This window comes from Tachypleus tridentatus, chromosome 5 (assembly GCF_004210375.1).
Source record: "Tachypleus tridentatus isolate NWPU-2018 chromosome 5, ASM421037v1, whole genome shotgun sequence".
Taxonomy (NCBI): Eukaryota; Metazoa; Arthropoda; class Merostomata; order Xiphosura; family Limulidae; genus Tachypleus; species Tachypleus tridentatus.
Genome location: NC_134829.1, coordinates 44,180,115 through 44,204,669, shown reverse-complemented (window position 1 = coordinate 44,204,669; position 24,555 = coordinate 44,180,115). Strand labels below are relative to the sequence as shown.

The 24,555-nt window shown below is 33.9% G+C and overlaps 1 protein-coding gene across 2 annotated transcripts in view; it reads left to right on the top strand.

Annotated features, from left to right (window-relative positions):
* Positions 1 to 70: 70 nt before the first annotated feature.
* The window catches only part of LOC143251046 (potassium voltage-gated channel protein Shal-like), a 456,480-nt gene continuing 431,995 nt past the window's right edge, over positions 71 to 24,555 (top strand). The window contains exon 1 of one of the 2 annotated variants that reach the window (XM_076502370.1): positions 71 to 1,923. In XM_076502370.1, the coding sequence (XP_076358485.1) occupies positions 809 to 1,923 (1,115 nt within the window). In that variant the 5' untranslated portion in view covers positions 71 to 808. The remainder of the gene's footprint in view (positions 1,924 to 24,555) is intronic. The other variant, XM_076502369.1, reaches the window with a different exon arrangement.

Here is a 24,555-nt window from a genome sequence, read left to right as displayed (position 1 = left end):
TGGTGACCGCCGGGACTCGGCTGAAGCTTGCGGTCACTGGCTATCTTTCCTTGCCTGGGAAAGAAACAGACTTGCGCAACAATGAGGATTGTGTGTAACTCTTGGTTTACGATTTTCCACAATTTAGGGAAGAAGGCCTGGAAACGTTTAACTAATGAATACTCACTACACAACCTCTCTGGAATGTTAACAACTGTAGCAAGAAATAAAAACTTCAAGACCAATACTGGTTTAAGTTAGGAGTTTTAAAGGAGAACATAGTAACTAATGCAGATAAACAGACTAAAAAAAAAACTGTTTTCCTCTTCAACTTGACCAACAACACTGATCGATGTTATGTGGTTGGTATATGTGTTCACGTGAGATATGATGTTTGCACGCGTACCTTTCACGTTCGTCACCACGTACAACGCACGCAACAACAAGGATGAGTGTTGTGTTGCTAGCGTGCCGCAGTCAGTGCGCATTCCGAGTCAATGTCGACATTGTCGGCGCAATTAGGCTTGAGTTCGTACTGTCGCTCTTATCCAAGCTTTGTATTAGGTGTATCGAACGTCCTTCCGAAGCACGAGGGAGAATGTCACGAGATCGTATAAAACAAGTAATCCAAAATATCTTAAACCCGCATTGGATTAAAGACATCTTCGCTCCAGGGATGTGAGTGAGTGCTCCTCCATTCGATCCCGGGCTAGCTAAGCCTAGCGTCGGGTTTGTTTCGTGAATACATACAGAAACAAAGAAGCGATAACTTCCAACCAACTTTACCTTAGCGCTGAGAGTCAGTCTCTTAACTCGAGAGGCGAAAAACATGGCTTCTGTTGCGGCTTGGCTTCCTTTCGCCCGGGCGGCTGCGATAGGCTGGGTTCCTATCGCTAACAACCCTCTACCAGCTCCACCGATTACTAAACAAAAAGAAGGCAGAGAGGACGAAAAATTTATAATTAACGTCAGTGGTTGTAAGTTTGAAACTTGGAGGAACACAGTGGAGAAATATTCCGATACGTTGCTGGGGTCAAACGAGAGGGAATTCTTTTACGACGAGTCTAAGAAGGAATACTTTTTTGACAGGGATCCTTACCTATTCAGACATATCCTCAATTACTACCGTACGGGGAAGCTGCACTTCTCTAAGCACGAGTGCCTCATGGCTTACGACGAAGAGTTAGCTTTCTTCGGAATCATTCCAGATGTTATTGGCGACTGTTGTTACGAGGACTACAGAGACAAGAAACGGGAGAACGCAGAACGGATCATGGACGATAAAATGTCAGAAGATAAAGAACAAAATGATACTTCTAACTACACCATCAGAGAGAAGATGTGGCGGGCCTTTGAAAATCCCCACACCAGCACGGCGGCTCTGGTGTTTTATTACGTGACGGGTTTTTTCATCGCGGTCTCCGTTATGGCCAATGTGGTGGAGACGGTCCCGTGTGGGTTCACACCCGGACTGGAAGAATCTCTCTCTTGCGGAGAGACGTACAAGATCGCGTTTTTCTGCCTGGACACTGCCTGCGTGCTAATATTCACGGCTGAGTACCTTTTGCGTTTATATGCGGCACCCAGTAGGTGCCACTTCATGCGAAGTGTCATGTCAATCATCGATGTCGTGGCGATCCTTCCTTACTACATCAGTCTCGGTCTCACAGATAACGAGGACCTGTCCGGAGCTTTCGTTACGCTGCGAGTTTTCCGGGTCTTCCGGATCTTCAAGTTTTCCCGCCATTCGCAGGGGCTTCGTATTTTGGGGTATACCTTACAGAGCTGCGCTTCGGAACTGGGGTTTCTAGTCTTCTCATTGGCCATGGCCATCATCATCTTCGCCACGGTCATGTTTTATGCCGAGAAAAACGTCAAGGGCACGAACTTCAGGAGCATTCCCTCGTCTTTCTGGTACACCATCGTTACCATGACAACTTTAGGGTGAGTACTTAGACCTACTAAAAGAACCTTATTTTAAAATAGTATCTAGGTCCACCATAGATAAGAAAACGTGATCCGTGACACCCTGGGACCTGCACAAATCTGTGCCGTTTATTAGTTCTTTAACAACAATTATAAATTACAATTAAAGGGGCACGTGTTTTGTTTGTTACATGTTATTTAAAGTACCAGAGTACAAGTGGGAATCCGCGGAGAGATTCGCGAGTGTTTGTAAGGGAAAGAGGAGGTTCATCTTGGCTTCACTAGCTTTCCCGTCTCTCTGTTCAACATACGGTTGCATACTGCTGAATGAATAAAACAAATGAATACAAACCAAAGATTAGCGAGTATCTGAATACATAAAATGGATATTTGTAATTTTTTTCGTGAGAAAAAAGATGGAGAAGGCCTCATTCTGGATCCTCCATTGTTAGAATTTCTGCTTAAATTTTATAAGAAATTTAATAAGTTTCTCCATGTCGTTTTTCGCGGGTTGATAAATGGATGGATGAAAAGAACAAATGACTGGCAACTCTTATGTTTTTTGTGTACTTAATGTATCGCGAAACGTTGAAAGTACAATAGGAAAGAAGAACACTGCCTGCTAAAAAATACTTTCTTATATTCTAAACGAAGTGCTCTGTCCAACCATTTTATGAAACATAATTAAAAAAACAATATGTTCATGAACGAACATAAACTCTCTTCACGTATTCGAATAAGCGCCCTCTATAGTCAAAAAACGTATTTCTTCTTTTGTGAACGTCCGTTATCGACTTGTCACGTTAATATATTATACTAAGCTGGTATAGAAGTATCTCTTACCCCCCAGGTTCCAAATTTACTTACTATTTTAAAATTATGTTTGTCTTTGACCTGTACTTCAACACTTCGTTTCAAACAGTGTGTATTGTTGGTTTGTTGTTTTTTTAAATTTCGCGCAAAGCTACACGAGGGCTATTCGCGCTAGCCGTCCCTAATTTAGCAGTGTAAAATTGGAGGGAAGACAGTCATCCACACCCACCGCCAACTCTTGGGCTACTCTTTTACCAACAAATAATGTGATTGACTGTAACTTTATCACGCCTCCACGGCTGAAAGGGCGAGCATGTTTGGTGTGACGGTGATTCGAACCCACGACCATCAAGTTACGAGTCGAGTGCCTCAACCTTCTGGCCATGTCGGGCTCAACAGTGTGTATTGTTTTAATTTGTACTTCCACGTCCATAATGTGTGTTTGTTTGTATAGCAGAATGATATGTTGAAATGTTGTTTACTGATTTCCAACACAGGTAGAGCACCAGTCTCTTCTTAAGAGTGTGTGAATTAATCCGAATAACATATTTGTAAAAAAGTGAAAACACTTTAATGGCGTTCATTATTCAAATATTCAAGGCACTCGACTCGTAATCTGAGGGTCGCGGGTTCGAATCCCCGTCGCACCAAATATGCTCGCCTTTTCAGCCGTGAGGGCGTTGTAATATGACGGTCAATCCTACTATTCGTTGGTAAAAGAGTAGCCCAAGCGTTGGCGGTGGGTTTCTTCCCTCTAGTCTTACACTGCTAAATAAGGACAGCCAGCGCAGATAGCTTTGCTCGAAATTCAAACCCAAAGCACACCAATATTCAAGATGGTTTATTAACTTAACGTTCCAAGACATAAAAACGTGCTTATAACTTTAATAAGACGCGTTAAGAAATTTTAATACTCCGAGAGGTAAAGTCATGTTAGTAAATCGTAATATTGCATTAAATATAGAACGTATTAATAACACTTTAATTAATATTCCCACGAATAAAGATGTATTTAAAACCGTTAACAGTATTCGAAAAGTAAAACCCTATTGTAAATAATAAGCATTGTCAAAAAATAAAGACACGTTACTAACTGTTAAAACATAGATAAAGCTTACTGATAAACTTGATAAAGTTCTAAAAAAACAAACAAAAAACAGTTGATATGGTGTAACTAGAACGATCTTGTGTTAATAGATGGATAAGTATGTACGAGATGTCTTATGGGCATTATTATACAAATACCAAAAAATTCGATGCACAAAAAACAGTATTTGTTTATTAAAGTTTTGAATTGTTACTTTTCATTGTTAAAAAACAACTTCGTCAGATTTAATCTGACCCCTACCCTCCCTCCCAGTGGCATAGCTGTACGTTATCAGAAACCGGGTTGCGATACAAATGTTGGGCACAGCACAGATAGCTCATCGTGTATCTTTATGTTTTGATCTTATATTAATTATAAATATAATAAATCCTCAAAATCTTAAACTTACAATATTCATCTTCTTTACAGTCTAGCTTTCACAATAGATTTTTATAGATTTTGATTTTTTGATTTAATGGATAACGATATTCTTATTGATATTTTATTTTTAATTTTATTAAATACTTATTAATGTCGTTTTCTATATATATATATTGCCCTCTTCATCAATAGGCCCCGGCATGGCCAGGTGGCTAAGGCACTCGACTCGTAATCTGAGGGTCGCGGGTTCGAATCTTCGTCACACCAAATATGCTCGCCCTTTCAGCCGTGGGGGGCGTTATAAAGTGACGGCCAATCTCCTGTTCGTTGGTAAAAGAGTAGCCCAAGAGTTGGCGGTGGGTGTTGATGATTAGCTGCTTTCCCTCTTGTCTTGCGCTGCTAAATTAGGGACGGCTGTCGCAGATAGCCCTCGTGTAGCTTTGCGCGAAATTCAAAACACAAACAAGTCAAATCAAACCAATCCACACATATTGATGGGTGTGTTAGACTCTGTGACTCGAAATGTTTTCACTTGATATTTAGTACAAAAGTTGAACGTACCTCAGGGACCTAAAAATTGTCTTTAGCTGAATGTAGGTCAATGGTTACAAACTTTCACTTTCAAAAACAATCAAAAACCGATAACAAACTGAGATGGAAAGAGACTCTTGAGATTTACACTAAGGTACATTAGGTTAAGGACATTTTAGTGCATAGTTTAGATTGGACGATGCAAAAATCAAAACAATGCGGTGCAGGATTTACGCGTCATGATTGGCCCACCGTGGCCAAGTATTTAGGGCGTCTAACCCGCAACCATAGGGTCACTGGTTCAAATCCCCGTCACACCAACCATGCTTGTCCTTTCAGCCGTGGGAAGGCTATTATCTGACGGTCAATCGTACTATTTATTGGTAAAAGAGTAGCCCAAGTGAGTGGTGATAACCAGCTGGCTCTACTTTAGTTTTATACTGCTAAGTTAGGGACGGCTATCTCAAATAGCCCTCGTGTAGCTTTGCGCGAAATGTAAAAAAATAATAAACAAATATTCCTAGATATATTTTTTGATTTACATTTATTTAATTTTGGTACATTTGTACAACGTAAGACGAAGTCTGGTGACATCATATGATCCAAGGTTCGAGATGTGATGCCACTAAACATGATCTGTCCTTATTTGTTTGTTAGTAGTAAAGCACAAAGCTACACAATGGGATATCTGTGCTCTGCCCACCACGGGTATCGAAACCCAGTTTCTACCGCTGTAAGGTCGCAAGCATAATGCTTTGCCACTGAGGGGCCTATTCGTACTTTTAACTGTAACCGCGTTATAAAAATGTCAAGTTATTTCGTTAGATACTTAAATTCAGAGACAACTATATTTGGCCTAGTTATAGAGCCCACTTACACATGAGGTACCTTTCACGTTGAACATTTCTGTTTCACTTAGTACCACAGTTTTGATCTTTTTGAGATCTGTTTTTTTTTTAATGTTTTGTTCGTCCTTTGTTTTCGTTTTGTTCAGTGGTTTCATTTCTGTGTTTTTTGTGTTATATAGTTACTATATTTAACTAATATAGCACTTTATTATTGTACTGTCATTTAGCTTTTTATATACTGCATTTAGTTTTATAATATGGGTATTTCTATTTAAATACTGTATTTTTTCCTGTAGTATGTATACTTTATTTAGGTGTCATAATTTATCTTTGTTAGGTTCTGTATTTGGTTGTGTTACATGGGTACTTCTAATTAGGCACTTTTATTTAGTTTTGTTGAATACTGTATTTGGTTGTGTAACATGGATAGTTTATTTATTTACCATCATTTTGCTTTGTTAAGCATTCTGTTTAACTGTATCATGTGGACACTTTTATTTAGGTACCTTCAATTAGTTCTAAGTACTGTTTTTATTTGAGATATGTGGGTAGAATGTTATATAGAATTATTTAACAGCTAGTTTTCCATTGGATTTTCTATATCTAAATCAGTTGATTTTTTATCATTTTATTATATTATGTTAGTTAACTGTCATTTAGTGTTATTGTATCTGATTTTAATATGCTTCTGTATATATATTGATCTTAGAGTTGGTCTTTCACCATTACTTCAAATATGTACCTCGTGTTTCGGTACCCACCTATCTTCCAAATTTTTTCAGTTTTTAATCTGGTGTTTTTGTTGGGGTTTTTTACTAGTATTTAACATATAAATAACTGTTATAAATATTTTAAGAGTCCTCCATCTTTTACGGAACTTCATTCTTCACACAAGTCAAGGTGAAATTCAGTTTTCTCTCCTGTCATTAAAACTTCATCAAGGGCGTACCACTAGCGACACAGATCGATACTGTTTCTCTTTGAGCTGCAATTTATTGTTGTGATTCACGAGAACTAACAACCATGGTGGCGCCACACTCGTGGTAAGATGATAAAAATAACTTGTATGAGAAGCTACTGTTGTAATAATGCAAGAGAATAAACAGTGTTTGGTTTGTTTTTTAAATAGACCAAAGAATAAATGAAATTTCTGGTTGAAGGACATTATCTGTGCAGTGTAAATCATTTAACGAATCAAACCAATAACAAAGCATATCCAGTATAAAACATAACGTTGTTAAATCTGTGTGTAGCCGTCCACTATTTTAAGCTGATAGATCAGCACCCACCATCAACCCTTGGCTATACATATGTAATCGAATCATGCGATTTGACTGTCACTGTTATTCCACACGCGTGGTTCAAACGTGCGAAGAGCGGTGTCACCCAACAGGACTCGAAGCTCGTACCCTACGGTTCACAATTCGGGTACACTAATCACTAGGCCACATTAAGCGTGGTATAAAAACATGTCAGAATTTTTAGGGTTAAGGCTGATGAAGTGGAGCAGAAGAAAACATATTAAAGTTTATAGTAGGCACAGCAAAAGTACTAGTGGTTCGTTAAGATATACTTGAGTCCCCAAATAGCAGGTTCTACTTTTTTAACTTTCAGTTAGACCTGATTTAAAAAAATAAGTTATCCTATATTTGTAAAAACCTGAATGCTGTTCCTAAAAACACAATAAGAACGAATTCAGTAGGACATTGCTGATAATTGTCACTTCCCATGACAGTTGTGCTACTCAAATGGTGGAGCGATATTGGTTGGAACAGCAGATAGCTACACAGTTCAATAGGTACAGTTGCATTGGTTGGAAGAGCAGATAGTTACACAGTTCAATAGGTACAGTTGTATTGGTTGGAAGAGCAGATAGTTACACAGTTCAATAGGTACAGTTGTATTGGTTGGAAGAGCAGATAGTTACACAGTTCAATAGGTACAGTTGTATTGGTTGGAAGAGCAGATAGTTACACAGTTCAATAGGTACAGTTGCATTGGTTGGAAGAGCAGATAGTTACACAGTTCAATAGGTACAGTTGTATTGGTTGGAAGAGCAGATAGTTACACAGTTCAATAGGTACAGTTGTATTGGTTGGAAGAGCAGATAGTTACACAGTTCAAAAGGTACAGTTGTATTGGTTGTAAGAGCAGATAGTTACACAGTTCAAAAGGTACAGTTGTACTGGTTGTAAGAGCAGATAGTTACACAGTTGAAAAGGTACAGTTGTATTGGTTGTAAGAGCAGATAGTTACACAGTTCAAAAGGTACAGTTGAATTGGTTTTAAGAGCAGATAGTTACACAGTTGAAAAGGTACAGTTGTATTGGTTGGAAGAGCAGATAGTTACACAGTTCAAAAGGTACAGTTGTACTGGTTGTAAGAGCAGATAGTTACACAGTTCAAAAGGTACAGTTGTATTGGTTGTAAGAGCAGATAGTTACACAGTTCAAAAGGTGCAGTTGTACTGGTTGTAAGAGCAGATAGTTACACAGTTCAAAAGGTACAGTTTTATTGGTTGGAAGAGCAGATAGTTACACAGTTCAAAAGGTACAGTTGTATTGGTTGTAAGAGCAGATAGTTACACAGTTCAAAAGGTACAGTTGTATTGGTTGTAAGAGCAGATAGTTACACAGTTCCAAAGGTACAATTGTACTGGTTGTAAGAGCAGATAGTTACACGGTTCAAAAGGTACAGTTGTACTGATTGGAAGAGCAGATAGTTACACAGTTCAAAAGGTACAGTTGTACTGGTTGTAAGAGCAGATAGTTACACAGTTCAAAACGTACAGTTGTATTGGTTGTAAGAGCAGATAGTTACACAATTCAAAAGGTACAGTTGTATTGGTTGTAAAAGCAGATAGTTACACAGTTCAAAAGGTGCAGTTGTACTGGTTGTAAGAGCAGATAGTTACACAGTTCAAAAGGTACAGTTTTATTGGTTGGAAGAGCAGATAGTTACACAGTTCAAAAGGTACAGTTGTATTGGTTGTAAGAGCAGATAGTTACACAGTTCAAAAGGTACAGTTGTATTGGTTGTAAGAGCAGATAGTTACACAGTTCCAAAGGTACAATTGTACTGGTTGTAAGAGCAGATAGTTACACGGTTCAAAAGGTACAGTTGTACTGATTGGAAGAGCAGATAGTTACACAGTTCAAAAGGTACAGTTGAACTGGTTGTAAGAGCAGATAGTTACACAGTTCAAAACGTACAGTTGTATTGGTTGTAAGAGCAGATAGTTACACAGTTCAAAAGGTACAGTTGTATTGGTTGTAAGAGCAGATAGTTACACAGTTCAAAAGGTACAATTGTACTGGTTGTAAGAGCAGATAGTTACACGGTTCAAAAGGTACAGTTGTACTGATTGGAAGAGCAGATAGTTACACAGTTCAAAAGGTACAGTTGTACTGGTTGTAAGAGCAGATAGTTACACAGTTCAAAACGTACAGTTGTATTGGTTGTAAGAGCAGATAGTTACACAGTTCAAAAGGTACAGTTGTATTGGTTGTAAGAGCAGATAGTTACACGGTTCAAAAGGTACAGTTGTATTGGTTGTAAGAGCAGATAGTTACACAGTTCAAAAGGTACAGTTGTATTGGTTGTAAGAGCAGATAGTTACACGGTTCAAAAGGTACAGTTGTATTGGTTGTAAGAGCAGATAGTTACACAGTTCAAAAGGTACAGTTGTATTGGTTGTAAGAGCAGATAGTTTCACAGTTCAAAAGGTACAGTTGTATTGGTTGTAAGAGCAGATAGTTACACAGTTCAAAAGGTACAGTTGTATTGGTTGTAAGAGCAGATAGTTACACAGTTCAAAAGGTACAGTTGTATTGGTTGTAAGAGCAGATAGTTACACAGTTCAAAAGGTACAGTTGTATTGGTTGTAAGAGCAGATAGTTACACGGTTCAAAAGGCACAGTTGTATTGGTTGTAAGAGCAGATAGCTACACGGTTCAAAAGGTACAGTTGTATTGGTTGTAAGAGCAGATAGTTCACAGTCCAAAAGGTACAGTTGTATTGGTTGTAAGAGCAGATAGTTACACAGTTCCAAAGGTACAATTGTACTGGTTGTAAGAGCAGATAGTTACACAGTTCAAAAGGTACAGTTGTATTGATTGTAAGAGCAGATAGTTACACAGTTGAAAAGGTTACACATTTCAAAAGGTACAATTGTACTGGTTGTAAGAGCAGATAGTTACACAGTTCAAAAGGTACAGTTGTATTGGTTGTAAGAGCAGATAGTTACACAGTTGAAAAGGTTACACATTTCAAAAGGTATAATTGTACTGGTTGTAAGAGCAGATAGTTACACAGTTCAAAAGGTATAGTTGTATTGGTTGGAAGAGCAGATAGTTACACAGTTGAAAAGGTGCAGTTGTATTGGTTGTAAGAGCAGATAGTTACACAGTTCAAAAGGTACAGTTGTATTGGTTGTAAGAGCAGATAGTTACACAGTTTAAAAGGTACAGTTGTATTGGTTGTAAGAGCAGATAGTTACACAGTTCAAAAGGTACAGTTGTATTGGTTGTAAGAGCAGATAGTTACACAGTTCAAAAGGTACAGTTGTATTGGTTGTAAGAGCAGATAGTTACACAGTTCAAAAGGTACAGTTGTATTGGTTGTAAGAGCAGATAGTTACACAGTTCAAAAGGTACAGTTGTATTGGTTGGAAGAGCAGATAGTTACACAGTTCAAAAGGTACAGTTGTATTGATTGTAAGAGCAGATAGTTACACAGTTGAAAAGGTTACACATTTCAAAACGTACAGTTGTATTGGTTGTAAGAGCAGATAGTTACACAGTTCAAAAGGTACAGTTGTATTGGTTGTAAGAGCAGATAGTTACACAGTTCAAAAGGTACAGTTGTATTGGTTGTAAGAGCAGATAGTTACACGGTTCAAAAGGTACAGTTGTATTGGTTGTAAGAGCAGATAGTTACACGGTTCAAAAGGTACAGTTGTATTGGTTGTAAGAGCAGATAGTTACACAGTTCAAAAGGTACAGTTGTATTGGTTGTAAGAGCAGATAGTTTCACAGTTCAAAAGGTACAGTTGTATTGGTTGTAAGAGCAGATAGTTACACAGTTCAAAAGGTACAGTTGTATTGGTTGTAAGAGCAGATAGTTACACAGTTCAAAAGGTACAGTTGTATTGGTTGTAAGAGCAGATAGTTACACGGTTCAAAAGGTACAGTTGTATTGGTTGTAAGAGCAGATAGTTACACGGTTCAAAAGGTACAGTTGTATTGGTTGTAAGAGCAGATAGTTTCACAGTTCAAAAGGTACAGTTGTATTGGTTGTAAGAGCAGATAGTTACACAGTTCCAAAGGTACAATTGTACTGGTTGTAAGAGCAGATAGTTACACAGTTCAAAAGGTACAGTTGTATTGATTGTAAGAGCAGATAGTTACACAGTTGAAAAGGTTACACATTTCAAAAGGTATAATTGTACTGGTTGTAAGAGCAGATAGTTACACAGTTCAAAAGGTGCAGTTGTATTGGTTGGAAGAGCAGATAGTTACACAGTTGAAAAGGTGCAGTTGTATTGGTTGTAAGAGCAGATAGTTACACAGTTCAAAAGGTACAGTTGTATTGGTTGTAAGAGCAGATAGTTACACAGTTTAAAAGGTACAGTTGTATTGGTTGTAAGAGCAGATAGTTACACAGTTCAAAAGGTACAGTTGTATTGGTTGTAAGAGCAGATAGTTACACAGTTCAAAAGGTACAGTTGTATTGGTTGGAAGAGCAGATAGTTACACAGTTCAAAAGGTACAGTTGTATTGGTTGGAAGAGCAGATAGTTACACAGTTCAAAAGGTACAGTTGTATTGATTGTAAGAGCAGATAGTTACACAGTTGAAAAGGTACTGTTGTATTGGTTGTAAGAGCAGATAGTTACACAGCTCAAAAATTACAGAGGTATTGGTTGGAAGAGACCGAATATGTATCGGAGATCATTTGTCCGATATGTGCTATTAAACATGATTTTTTATTTAGTCCAATAGTTAGGTATGATTTTCAACTTAATGTATTTTAAATAACAAACTTTCAATATGTTGACACTTCTTTTATTTATGAAGTGCCTAGTAATAGTAACCTGATTAACTTGTAATGTGTGTTGAGACCCAGACTGAAAAGAAGAATTCATATTTCAGTTATATCATTATATGTAGTTTAATTAACTACGAGTATTACTATATTAGAAAAGGCAGAATATAAAAGGTTGAAAATATAAAATAATAAAAATAAAATTAGAAAATATGTTTACATATTAAAAATGACAACTCGGTGATTTCAGATCCGTAAATGATATAAACCTGACCCATATATCTATTTTTAAACTGTGCCAGTATACCGAAACGCTAGTTTCTACATATATATATCTCTAGCACTGAGAAACAGTTTTTCACGTGCTGCTTATGGCTGTCCATTTCTCCCTGTTGAAAAGAGTAAACATGAGATCTAGTTTCTGCATGTGGTAAATAAATTAACAAATTCTTCTACGTAAGCATCATGTTTGCTATACTAAATCCAATTAATACCAGTTATATTTCCATTATTAATGTTGTATAGATATTCTAAAAATGTGACCCTTGTATCACCCAGAAAAGTATACGGGCCAACACCATGGGGTTTGACGAAAACTCATTGTTAGCGCGAGCGTACAATAACACATAACCCCAAAAAACGTGAAGTGAGAAAACTCAAACCTTAGGTATGAAAGTGAAACGAAAATTTTAAAACTTATACATTACATGCACTGCTTTCTCAGTTTAGTGGTATTCAGAGAGCAAATCAAATTATTTTCATTTCTTTGATTTCACTGTTCGTTTACTGGTAAATTAATTGATTATTTTAAATTAACAGTTTGTTTTTTAATGATTGGCATAAATTTCGGAATCCATATTCCCGCGTGCGGACGAAAAACAAACCAATATTTTAATTAGCTTTGCTATTGCTGTACTTTAGTACAGAAAGGTTTCTGACACAGGGGTAAGTTAATTTTTTGTATATCAATGAGAAATTCCCAGTTGGAAATCCATGTGATTCTAGAATTTGTTTTTTACAGTACTACTAACAGCAATAAGTTTAAATTACACAACTGTTACTTATACCAAAATACCCATCTAGAAGCAGGGATCTGGGTAAGCACTCTTAAAGGTTTAACTTTACTACACCTTATCCATTATCAGGGATCTAGGTTAACACTCGTCAAAGTTAAACTTTGTTACACCTTATCCAGTATCATGGATCTAGGTTAACACTCGTCAAGGTTAAACTTTGTTACACCTTATCCAGTATCATGGATTTTGGTTAGCACACTTAAAAGTTTAACCTTATTACACCTTATCCATTATCAGGGATCTAGGTTAGCACTCATCAAGGTTTAACTTTATTACTCCTTATCCATTACCAGGGATCTAGGTTAGCACTCATCAAGGTTTAACTTTACTACTCCTTATCCATTATTAGGGATCCAGGTTAGCACTCTTAAAGGTTTAACTTTATTACTCCTTATCCATTACCAGGGATCTAGGTTAGCACTCTTAAAGGTTTAGCATTGTTACACCTCATGTATTATCAGGGAGCTAGGTTAGCGCTCTTAAAGGTTTAACTTTGTTACTCCTTATCCATTACCAGGGATCTAGGTTAGCACTCTTAAAGGTTTAGCATTGTTACACCTCATGTATTATCAGGGAGCTAGGTTAGCACTCTTAAAGGTTTAACTTTGTTACACCTTATCCATTACCAGGGATCCAGGTTAGCACTCTTAAAGGTTTAGCATTGTTACACCTCATGTATTATCAGGGAGCTAGGTTAGCACTCTTAAAGGTTTAACTTTGTTACACCTTATCCTTTATTAGGGATCCAGGTTAGCACTCTTAAAGGTTTAACTTTGTTACACCTTATCCTTTATTAGGGATCCAGGTTAGCACTCTCAAAGGTTTAACTTTACTACTCCTTATCCATTATTAGGAAGCTAGGTTAGCACTCTTAAAGGCTTAAATTGGTTATACCTTATCCTTTGTCTGGGACCTAGGTTAGCACTCTCAAAGGTTTAACTTTACTACACCTTATCCTTTATCAGGGATCTAGGTTTCCACTCGTCAAGAATTAAGTTCTACTCCTTATCCTGGTTAATAGTTGACAAGGGGTAAATTACATAGCATCTTACCTACTATAATGGAACTATGTTAGCAGTCAACAAGGGCTAAGCTATCTTCAAATTACATTTGTGTCCTTGGATGATCTTTCAATACATTAATTACATTTGTATCCTTGGATGATCTTTCAATGCATTAATTACATTTGTGTCCTTGGATGATCTTTCAATACATTAATTACATTTAAATTGTATTTTTGTTTTTGGAAAATCTTTCAATACCCTTATAACATTTAAATTATAATTATGTTTTTTGATGACCTTTCAATACATTTATTACTTTTAAATTATTTTTGTGTCCTTGGATGATATCTCAATACATTTATTACATTTAAATTTTTTTGTCTCCTTGGGTGATATTTGAATACATATATCACATTTAAATTATACTTGTGTTCGTGGAAGATATTTCAATACCATTATTACATTTCAATTATATTTTTATCCTTGGATGATCTTTCAATACATTTATTATATTTAAAATTATTTTTGTGTGTTTGATTGATCTTTTAATACATTTCTTATACTTAAATTATATTTGTGTCTTTAGGTGATCTTTCAATACATTTATTACATTTCAATTGTATTCGCTTCCTTGGGTGATCTTTCAATACATTTATTACATTTCAATTGTATTCGCTTCCTTGGGTGATCTTTGAATACATTTGTGTCTTCAGGTGATCTTTTAATATATTTATTATATTTAAATGGTATTTGCATCCTTGCATGATGTTTGAATACATTTACTACCTTTAAATTGAATTAGTGTCCTTGGATGATCTATCAATACATTTGTTATATTTAAATTGTATTTGTGTCATTGGGTGATCTTCCAATAGATTTGTTCCATTTAAATTCTATTTGTGTCCTTTGGTGATTTTTCAATATATTGATAACATTGAAGTTATATTTGTTTTATTCGAATATCTATCAATACATTTTTTCATTTAAATTGTATCTGTGTACTTGGATGATCTTTCAATACATTTATTACATTTAAATTATATTTATGTGCTGGGATAATCTTTCAATATATGTATTACATTTAAATTATATTTATGTCTTTGGTTGATATTTCAATACATTTATTACATTTAAATTATATTTGTGTCTTTAGGTGATCTTTGAATACATTTATTCCATTTAAATGATATTTGTGTTCTTGAGTGATCTTTCAATACATTTATTACATTTAAATTATATTTGTGTTATTCGAAGATCTGTTAATACATTTCTTCATTTAAATTGTATTTGTGTCCTTGGGTGATCTCTGAATACATTTCTTACATTTCAATTGTATTCGCTTCCTTGGGTGATCTTTGAATACATTTATTACCTTTAAATTGTAATCATGCCCTTGGATGATCTATCACTACATATATTACATTTAAATTGTATTTGTCTTCTTTAAAGATCGTATAATAATTTATTACATTTAAATTGTATTTGCGTCTTTGGGTGAACTTTCAATACATTTATAACATTTATATTATATTTGTGTCATTGGGCGATCTTTCAAAACATTTATTATCTTTAAATTTTATTTCTTTCTTTGGATGATCCATCAATGCATTTATTACATTTAAATTATATTTGTGTCCTTGGAAGATCATACAATACATTTATTACATTTAAATTGTATTTTTATCCTTGGATGATCTTTCAATACATTTAGTATATTTAAAATTATTTTTGTGTGTTTGATTGATCTTTTAATACATTTCTTATACTTAAATTATATTTGTGTCCTTGGGTGATCTTTCAATACATTTATTACATTTAAATTGTATTTGCGTCTTTGGGTGATTTTCCAATACATTTATTACCTTTAAATTGTATTTGTTTCCTTGGACGATCTTTCAATTCATTTATTACATTTAAATTGTATTTGTGTCCTTGGATGATGTCTCAATAGATTTATTAAATTTGAATTTTTTGTGTCATTGGAAGTTTTTTTAATAAATTTATTACATTTAAATATTACTTTTGTTTTTGGAAGATAGTTCAGTATATTTATTACCTTAAATTGTATTTGTGTTCTTGGAAAATCTATCAATACATTTTTTCATTTAAATTCTAATTTTGATTTTGGAATTTAGTTCAATACATTTTTTACCTTTAAATTGTATTTGTGTTCTGGGATGATCATTTAATACAATTATTACCTTTAAATTGTATTTGCGTCTTTGGGTGATCTTTTAATACATTTACAACACTTGAATTGTATTTGCGTCCTTGGGTGATTTTTCAACACATTTATTATTTTTAAATTGCATTTGTTTCCTTGGATGATGTCTCAAAACCTTTATTACATTTAAATTATATTTGTGTCTGTTTGTGATCTTTCAATACATTTATTACATTTAAGTTGTATTTGTGTTATTCGAAGATCTATCATTATATTTCCTCATTTAAATTGCATTTGTGACCTTGGATGATCTATGAATACATTTATTATATTCAAATAGTATTTGTGTCATTGGGTGATCTTTCAATACATTTATAACATTTAAATTATATTTCTGTCTTTGGATGATTTTTCAATACATTTATTACATTTAAATTATATTTGTGTTTTTCAAACAATTATCAATAGATTTATTACATTTAAATTTTTTTGTCCTTGAAAGTTATTTGAATACATTTATTACATTTAAGTTATACTTGTGTTTTGGGTGATTGTTTAATACATATATTACATGTAAATTGTATTTATGTCCTTGGGTAATCTTTCAATACATTTATTACATTTAAATTGTATTTGCGTCCTGGGGTGATCTTTGAATGCATTTATTACATTTAAATTATTTTTGTGTCCTTGGTTGATCTTTTAAACATTCATTACACATAAATGATATTTGTGTCCTTAAGTTAATTTTCAACACATTTATTACATTTAAACTATATTTGTGTCCTTGGGTGATCTTTCAATACATTTATTACATTTAAATTATATTTGTGGTATTCGAAGATCTATCAATACATTTCTTTATTTAAATTGTATTTGTGTCCTTGGATGATCTTTAAATACATTCATCACATTTAAATTAAATTTATGTGCTTGGATCATCTTTCATTACATTTTTTACATTTAAATTATATTTGTGTTATTCGAAGATCTATCAATACAGTTCATCATTTAAATTGTATTTGTGTCCTTGGATAATATATCAATAAATTTATTACATTTAATTTGTATTTGTGTTTCTTGGTGATCTTTCAATACATTTATTACACTTAAATTATATTTGTGTTATTCGATGATCTTTTAATTTATTTTATCAGTTAAATTGTGTTTGTGTTTTTAGATAATCTTTCAATACGTTTATTAAATTTGAATTGCATTTGTGTCCTTGGGTGATCTATCAATACATTTATTAAATTTAAATGTTTTTTGTTTTGGAAGTTCTTTGAATACATTTATTACATATAATTTGTATTTGTGTCGTTGGGTGATTTTCCAATACATTTACTACATTTAAATTATATTTGTGTTCTTAGAAGATAGTTCAATATATTTATTACATTTAAATTGTATTTGTGTTCTTGGAATATCATTCAATGCAATCATTACATATAAATTGTATTTACGTCTTTGGGTGATCTATCAAAACAGTTATTACATTTAAATAGTATTTGTGTCCTTGGGTGATTTTTCAATACATTTATCACATATAAATTATATTTGTGTGCTGGGATAATTTTTTAATAAATTTAATACATTTAAGTTATTTTTGTGTCTTTGGGTGATCTTTCAGTACATTAATTACATTTAAAGTATGCTTGTGTTTTTGGAAGATAATTCAATATATTTATGTCATTTGAATTGTATTTGTGTTCCTGGAAGATCATTCAATGCAATTATTACATTTAAATTGTATTTGCGTCTTTGGGTGATCTTTCACTACATTTATAACATTTAAATTCTATTTGCGTCGTTGAGTGATCTTTCAATACATTTTTTACATTTAAATTATATTTGTGCTATTCGAAGATCTTTTAATATATTTATTAAATTTGAATTGTATTTGGTCTTTGGGTGGTCTATCAATACATTTATTACATTTAACTGTTTTTTGTTCTTGGAAGTTCTTTGAATACATTTATTACATTTTTATTATATTTGTGTCCTTGGATGATCTTTCCATACATTTATTACATTTAAATTATATTTGTGTTATTCGAAGATCTATCAGTACATTTCATCATTTAAATTGTATTTGTGTCCTTGGATGATCTTTCAATACATTTATTACATTTAAATTGTATTTTTGTCCTTGGGTGAGCTTTCAATATATTTATTACATCTAAATTATATTTGTGTTCTTAGTTGTTCTTGCAACATAACACAAGAAAATGTACAATTTTTTTGTTTATCATTACGACATATTGGGAACATTGACACTGTTTCATGATATTTGAAGTGAAAATATATTTCTGATGACAGTTTTTATAAGAACTAGGACACTTGTTTTCTAAAATAAATATCAGTCTTAATCAAATCGTCTGACGAGACATTAGTGACTGTTTAATTTTGAGTTATCTACTGTATTGTTTTTTCATCGAACTCTGTTGATATATGACGCAATCACTGAAAGCATCGTTTACAGAAAGAACAAGTCTTATAGTAAAAACTGAATCGCAATTTCTGTAAGGGTGTAAGAAAAGGATATTTAATTAGCTATAATCATTAACATGTTGGCTTTCAATTTCTTTCTAAGTGGCTAGCCTGCCCTGATAGAAGTTTAATATTATTAATGTTTTTAATACTAGGTCTTAAAGCGTTAAAAATAACCTCTTTAACTAATCTCAAAGTAAACAGTTGTATATATTATGGTGATTTTGATCATATAAAATGCTGAATAATACTAATAATATCTATATATACATATATACGAGACAGCAAAACACAATGATACCTCGCTAATTTCGATCATGTTTTAAAATCCAACTAATTATGCCAAAATATCAGATAATATCACACATACAGAAGGACAGAGAAATAAACTTAGGGTGCAAATTACATTATAATAATGATAAAATTTATCCTAATTCAAAGAGATATCTGAACAACACGACGTGCTCAAACCGTGGGGATACACCATCTATTCGATTTAACCTCTACTCGTAAGCTTCACATGAAAATAAAACTAGAACTACGAAACTACAGGCAGACATAGATGTTCATATCCACACTGTCTCATGTTTTACCTACCATTTCCCAATTATAATCACGTGTGAAAAAGTTATTTCTACTGATAATGGAAAAATTAAAAATACTGACCACTGGCTTAATAAGTGACCTCCTGAGCTTGACATTCTAGCTCCTGTAATGTGTAATAATAGCTTATTAAGTTTTTTAAATTTATAAGTTAGTCACTAACACAAATGAAAAGTGAAGAGAAACTAACATTTCTGACCACCCCTGGTTTCATACCAATTTACCTATCTCGATAATGATGAGACTGAACATTTGAATTTGGTTTCTAGAATTCAGATAATGTAGTACATAGCCCGCTTTCTATAAGGTTGAAGTTGATAATGTAATACTTTCTCTGCTTTCTATAAGGTTGAAGTTGATAATGTAATACTTTCTCTGCTTTCTATAAGGTTGAAGTTGATAATGTAATACTTTCTCTGCTTTCTATAACGTAGAATCTTATAATGTAATATATCACCCACCTTCTATAACGTAGAATCTTATAATGTAATACATCACCCACCTTCTATAACGTAGAATCTTATAATGTGGTACAACACCCACTTCATATAACGCACAATCGTTACTGACCAATGTTAAAAAATTCAGCCAAATATGACACTCTAACACTTGGTAAGTCGATTCATTTTTCTTTTTCAGCTACCAAGCTTTGAAAATTATGTTTCTCTGTGTCAGGTGTATCCTCTTTCGACTGCCACCGTTATTATATCCTTTAAAGAATGGATCAAATACAATCTTTGGTAAAAACACTGCTGCTGGACAGCCCCCCACTTCTGTTGTGATATTCCTTCCACAGTCACAGAAACCCCTTCTCTTACCATCTTGTAAACTTACAGTTCTTTATTTAAAGGAATCAATTCATCAACTAACACATCACGTAATCTGTTCATTTATATATGAATAAACAGTGAGCAGTCACTGAATATATTTAGATATTAATATCATACCTGGCAACAAATCTGTATGGCTAATTTATTTCTTATCAACTGCTAGTTATAATCTATGACGTCTCATCTTCTATTAGAGTTCCGTCCAAAAGTCTATATAACATTATAATAAGCTAATTAAAAGGATGTATTGATAAAAACCAAATATTTAAAATCAATGAAACTGTTAAACGTTTTCAGATATTCTAAATCAGTTCTGTAAATTGTTAAACTATAGTGAGGAAGCAAGAAGTGAAACCGAAATTCAACAAACAAACGAGAGAGAAAATGCAGTCAGTAATGAAGTATCTAAAGTACGTTCGTTACGGATATTTTGTATATTTCAGAATCTAAATATATTTATAATTCCTAAATGTTCAAAACAATAGAAATCTTGTAAATTATAAAATCGCATAAAGAACTATAGCTTTAATCGTAACTTGGAGAGAACTCAAACAACGTTTTGTCTAACGTTAAAGAAGATGGATCGAACAACCACGTACATAACAGCATGTTTAAAAGGCATCAAAAACAACCACGTACATAACAGCGTGTTTAAAAGGCATCAAAAACAACCACGTACATAACAGCGTGTTTAAAAGGCATCAAGAACAACCACGTACATAACAGCGTGTTTAAAAGGCATCAAATAATCAACGAAGACACTAAAGTTCAACTGTTTAACAAATAAAGTCGTGAAATTCTTGAAATTATTTTAACCAGGATTAAAGTAAATTAACTTATAAACATTTTTCACCTTTTTATTAGCTATATTTATTTGTGTCAGTAATACCAAACATGGGGCGAGCATATAACCCATTCTCGGTCATGAAAATCCAAAACAAAAGCTTCTATCTGTTAATACGGGGACCGATTTTTCACACTATGTTTACTCTATAACTCAGTCAAAAATGATCGGATTTTGATTACATTTGTTGGACGTGTGTAGCATGTTATTCTTCATTCTTCTGTCAAAAAAGGCCCGTGTTCCTTTATAAGGAGAGGCATTCGGACATATGTATATATATGTTTCAACAGCCAAATATGTTGCCGTCATACCAAACATAATCGCCTTTTCAGCCGTGGAGACGTTATAATGTGACGGTCAATCCCACTATTCGTTGGTAAAAGAGTATCCCAAGAGTTGGCGGTGGGTGGTGATGACTAGCTGCCTTCCTTCTAGTCTTACACTGCTAAATTAGGGACGACTAGTGCAGATAGCCCTCGTGTAGCTTTGCACGAAATTCAAAACAAACAAACAAACCAAATATGTTCAACTCTGTGAGGCATAGATTTGCCCTCTACCAAGTGTGCTTATTGTTGTATTTGCAATCCATGGATGTTTTATTTTAATCTGAATTTTAAAATATTTTTAAGTTGGACCATTTTATTAAATTTCTTCACATTCCCACCCGTTTGGCTAACGTGAGTATATTTGATATTCAAAAAAATCTGAAATTTTGAGGTATTTCATCTCGACTAAAACGTATTACAAACCCACAATTAGGATCAGACTATTGTGTTCGCTATGACCTTTAACAAAATATAGTTGGAAAGCTATTAACTTACTTTTTTTTTCTGAAAACCCATAATGGGCATGTTAAGAAATAAAGCGTCAAGAATACTGAATCATAACGCTCCATTAAACCTTCTAATCTACGTTGATTCACGAAATTCGACATCACGTTTCATGGAACACATTAAACTTTTCGTCAATTTGTTGTTATGAGATGTTCATCACTGTTGCGGTTATTGCACACAATTTACAACTATGGAAATCTTTATTTGCATACTACGAGCTCGGTTTCACAAAGATAATTCAACTGCAAGTGTAGATTATTATAATATGCAAACTCTTCGAAATAGAATACTCGGTGACCCAAAGATAATTCAATTACACCTATAGATCATTATAATATACAATCTCTTTGAAATATGATACTCAAGTTAAAATCAGCGATGGCGTGAAAAGTTTCTATTTTTAGGTCAACTGCGAGATTCTCTTATGCGCGTACTCTCTCCATGCGTACGTTTCTTTTTATTTATTTTTATAGGTTTTAGTCTGTTTGTTTGTCTCTTTCTTACATACATGTACATCTATCGTACTTTATGTCTACCAGGTGTTGAAGGGTGTCTAGCATTCTTTGGTTAACGTTCTGGAAGATAAATACAGCAAAAAGTTTACATAGCAATGCATTAAGATTATTTGAAACAATGTAAACATCTGTGGTAGTTAAAAATATGGTTCCGTTTCTTCGTGAGCACACAAAAAAGACATCAGTAAAAGTGTCGAGAACTCTAATACTCCGAAATCCTAGTTAAGTCAATCCAGTTTTTTGTTATCACTTCACAAACTCTCTTTGAAATAACATTTTCATGTAGGTTTACTTCCTAAAACAAATCATATTCGGTGCTATTTTAATGCCTCTAAAAGCTACTTGGATATTAAAGTTTAGATTCACAGAAACGATAGCTTTTGTTTACATTTTCCTAATCGCGTGCTTTATTTTAAATCTTTAAATAAGTAGCTGGTTTTAACTAAATAAAACTCATTAGATACTGTTTGTACTTAGAAAAGTTTAATCATCTATATGATAGCTATAAGCATATTATTTCTATCTGCATTGTTACATTCAGTCAGTGTTCTAAACTGCTGGTTCTTCATTTCAACCATAAAATGGGCACAAAATCTGTCATAAAAATATAACTGCTAAAATCATTGTAAATAGTTCAGTTTATCTGGAAAATACAAGTTGTTAACGTGGAATACAATATTTTTGTTTTTGCAGTATGCTGTTTAATTGTGTGGTGTTTCGTTCATGGGGAAGTGTTTTTATTCCTAAAAAAAAAGTTGAGAGTGTTCTTGTGTAAAAAAGATTTCTTGGAAGTAAGAAGCATAATTTGTTGTTGAAAAGTGTAGTCCGTTGTTGGGAGTTAGTCTCATGATGAGGACTATAGTCTGTTGTTAGGAGTATACTTTGTTGTTGTGAATTAGTCTGATGATGATGACTATAGTCTGTTGTTAGGAGTATACTTTGTTGTTGTGAGTTAGTCTGATGATGAGGACTATAGTCTGTTGTTAGGAGTATACTTTGTTGTTGTGAGTTAGTCTGATGATGAGGACTATAGTCTGTTGTTAGGAGTATACTTTGTTGTTGTGAGTTAGTCTGATGATGAGGACTATAGTCTGTTGTTAGGAGTATATTTTGTTGTTGTGAATTAGTCTGATGATGAGGACTATAGTCTGTTGTTAGGAGTATACTTTGTTGTTGTGAGTTAGTCTGATGATGAGGACTATAGTCTGTTGTTAGGAGTATACTTTGTTGTTGTGAATTAGTCTGATGATGAGGACTATAGTCTGTTGTTAGGAGTATACTTTGTTGTTGTGAATTAGTCTGATGATGAGGACTATAGTCTGTTGTTAGGAGTATACTTTGTTGTTGTGAATTAGTCTGATGATGAGGACTATAGTCTGTTGTTAGGAGTATACTTTGTTGTTGTGAGTTAGTCTGATGATGAGGACTATAGTCCGTTGTTGGGAGTATACTTTGTTATTGTGAATTAGTCTAATGATGAGGACTATAGTCTGTTGTTAGGAGTATACTTTGTTGTTGTGAGTTAGTCTGATGATGAGGACTATAGTCTGTTGTCAGGAGTATACTTTGTTGTTGTGAATTAGTCTAATGATGAGGACTATAGTCTGTTGTTAGGAGTATACTTTGTTGTTGTGAGTTAGTCTGATGATGAGGACTATAGTCTGTTGTCAGGAGTATACTTTGTTGTTGTGAATTAGTCTAATGATGAGGACTATAGTCTGTTGTTAGGAGTATACTTTGTTGTTGTGAGTTAGTCTGATGATGAGGACTATAGTCTGTTGTCAGGAGTATACTTTGTTATTGTGAATTAGTCTGATGATGAGGACTATAGTCTGTTGTTAGGAGTATACTTTGTTGTTGTGAGTTAGTCTGATGATGAGGACTATAGTCTGTTGTTAGGAGTATACTTTGTTGTTGTGAGTTAGTCTGATGATGAGGACTATAGTCTGTTGTCAGGAGTATACTTTGTTGTTGTGAGTTAGTCTGATGATGAGGACTATAGTCTGTTGTTAGGAGTATACTTTGTTGTTGTGAGTTAGTCTGATGATGAGGACTATAGTCTGTTGTTAGGAGTATACTTTGTTGTTGTGAGTTAGTCTGATGATGAGGACTATAGTCTGTTGTTAGGAGTATACTTTGTTGTTGTGAGTTAGTCTGATGATGAGGACTATAGTCTGTTGTCAGGAGTATACTTTGTTGTTGTGAATTAGTCTAATGATGAGGACTATAGTCTGTTGTTAGGAGTATACTTTGTTGTTGTGAGTTAGTCTGATGATGAGGACTATAGTCTGTTGTTAGGAGTATACTTTGTTGTTGTGAGTTAGTCTGATGATGAGGACTATAGTCTGTTGTTAGGAGTATACTTTGTTGTTGTGAGTTAGTCTGATGATGAGGACTATAGTCTGTTGTCAGGAGTATACTTTGTTGTTGTGAGTTAGTCTGATGATGAGGACTATAGTCTGTTGTTAGGAGTATACTTTGTTGTTGTGAGTTAGTCTGATGATGAGGACTATAGTCTGTTGTTAGAGTATACTTTGTTGTTGTGAGTTAGTCTGATGATGAGGACTATAGTCTGTTGTTAGGAGTA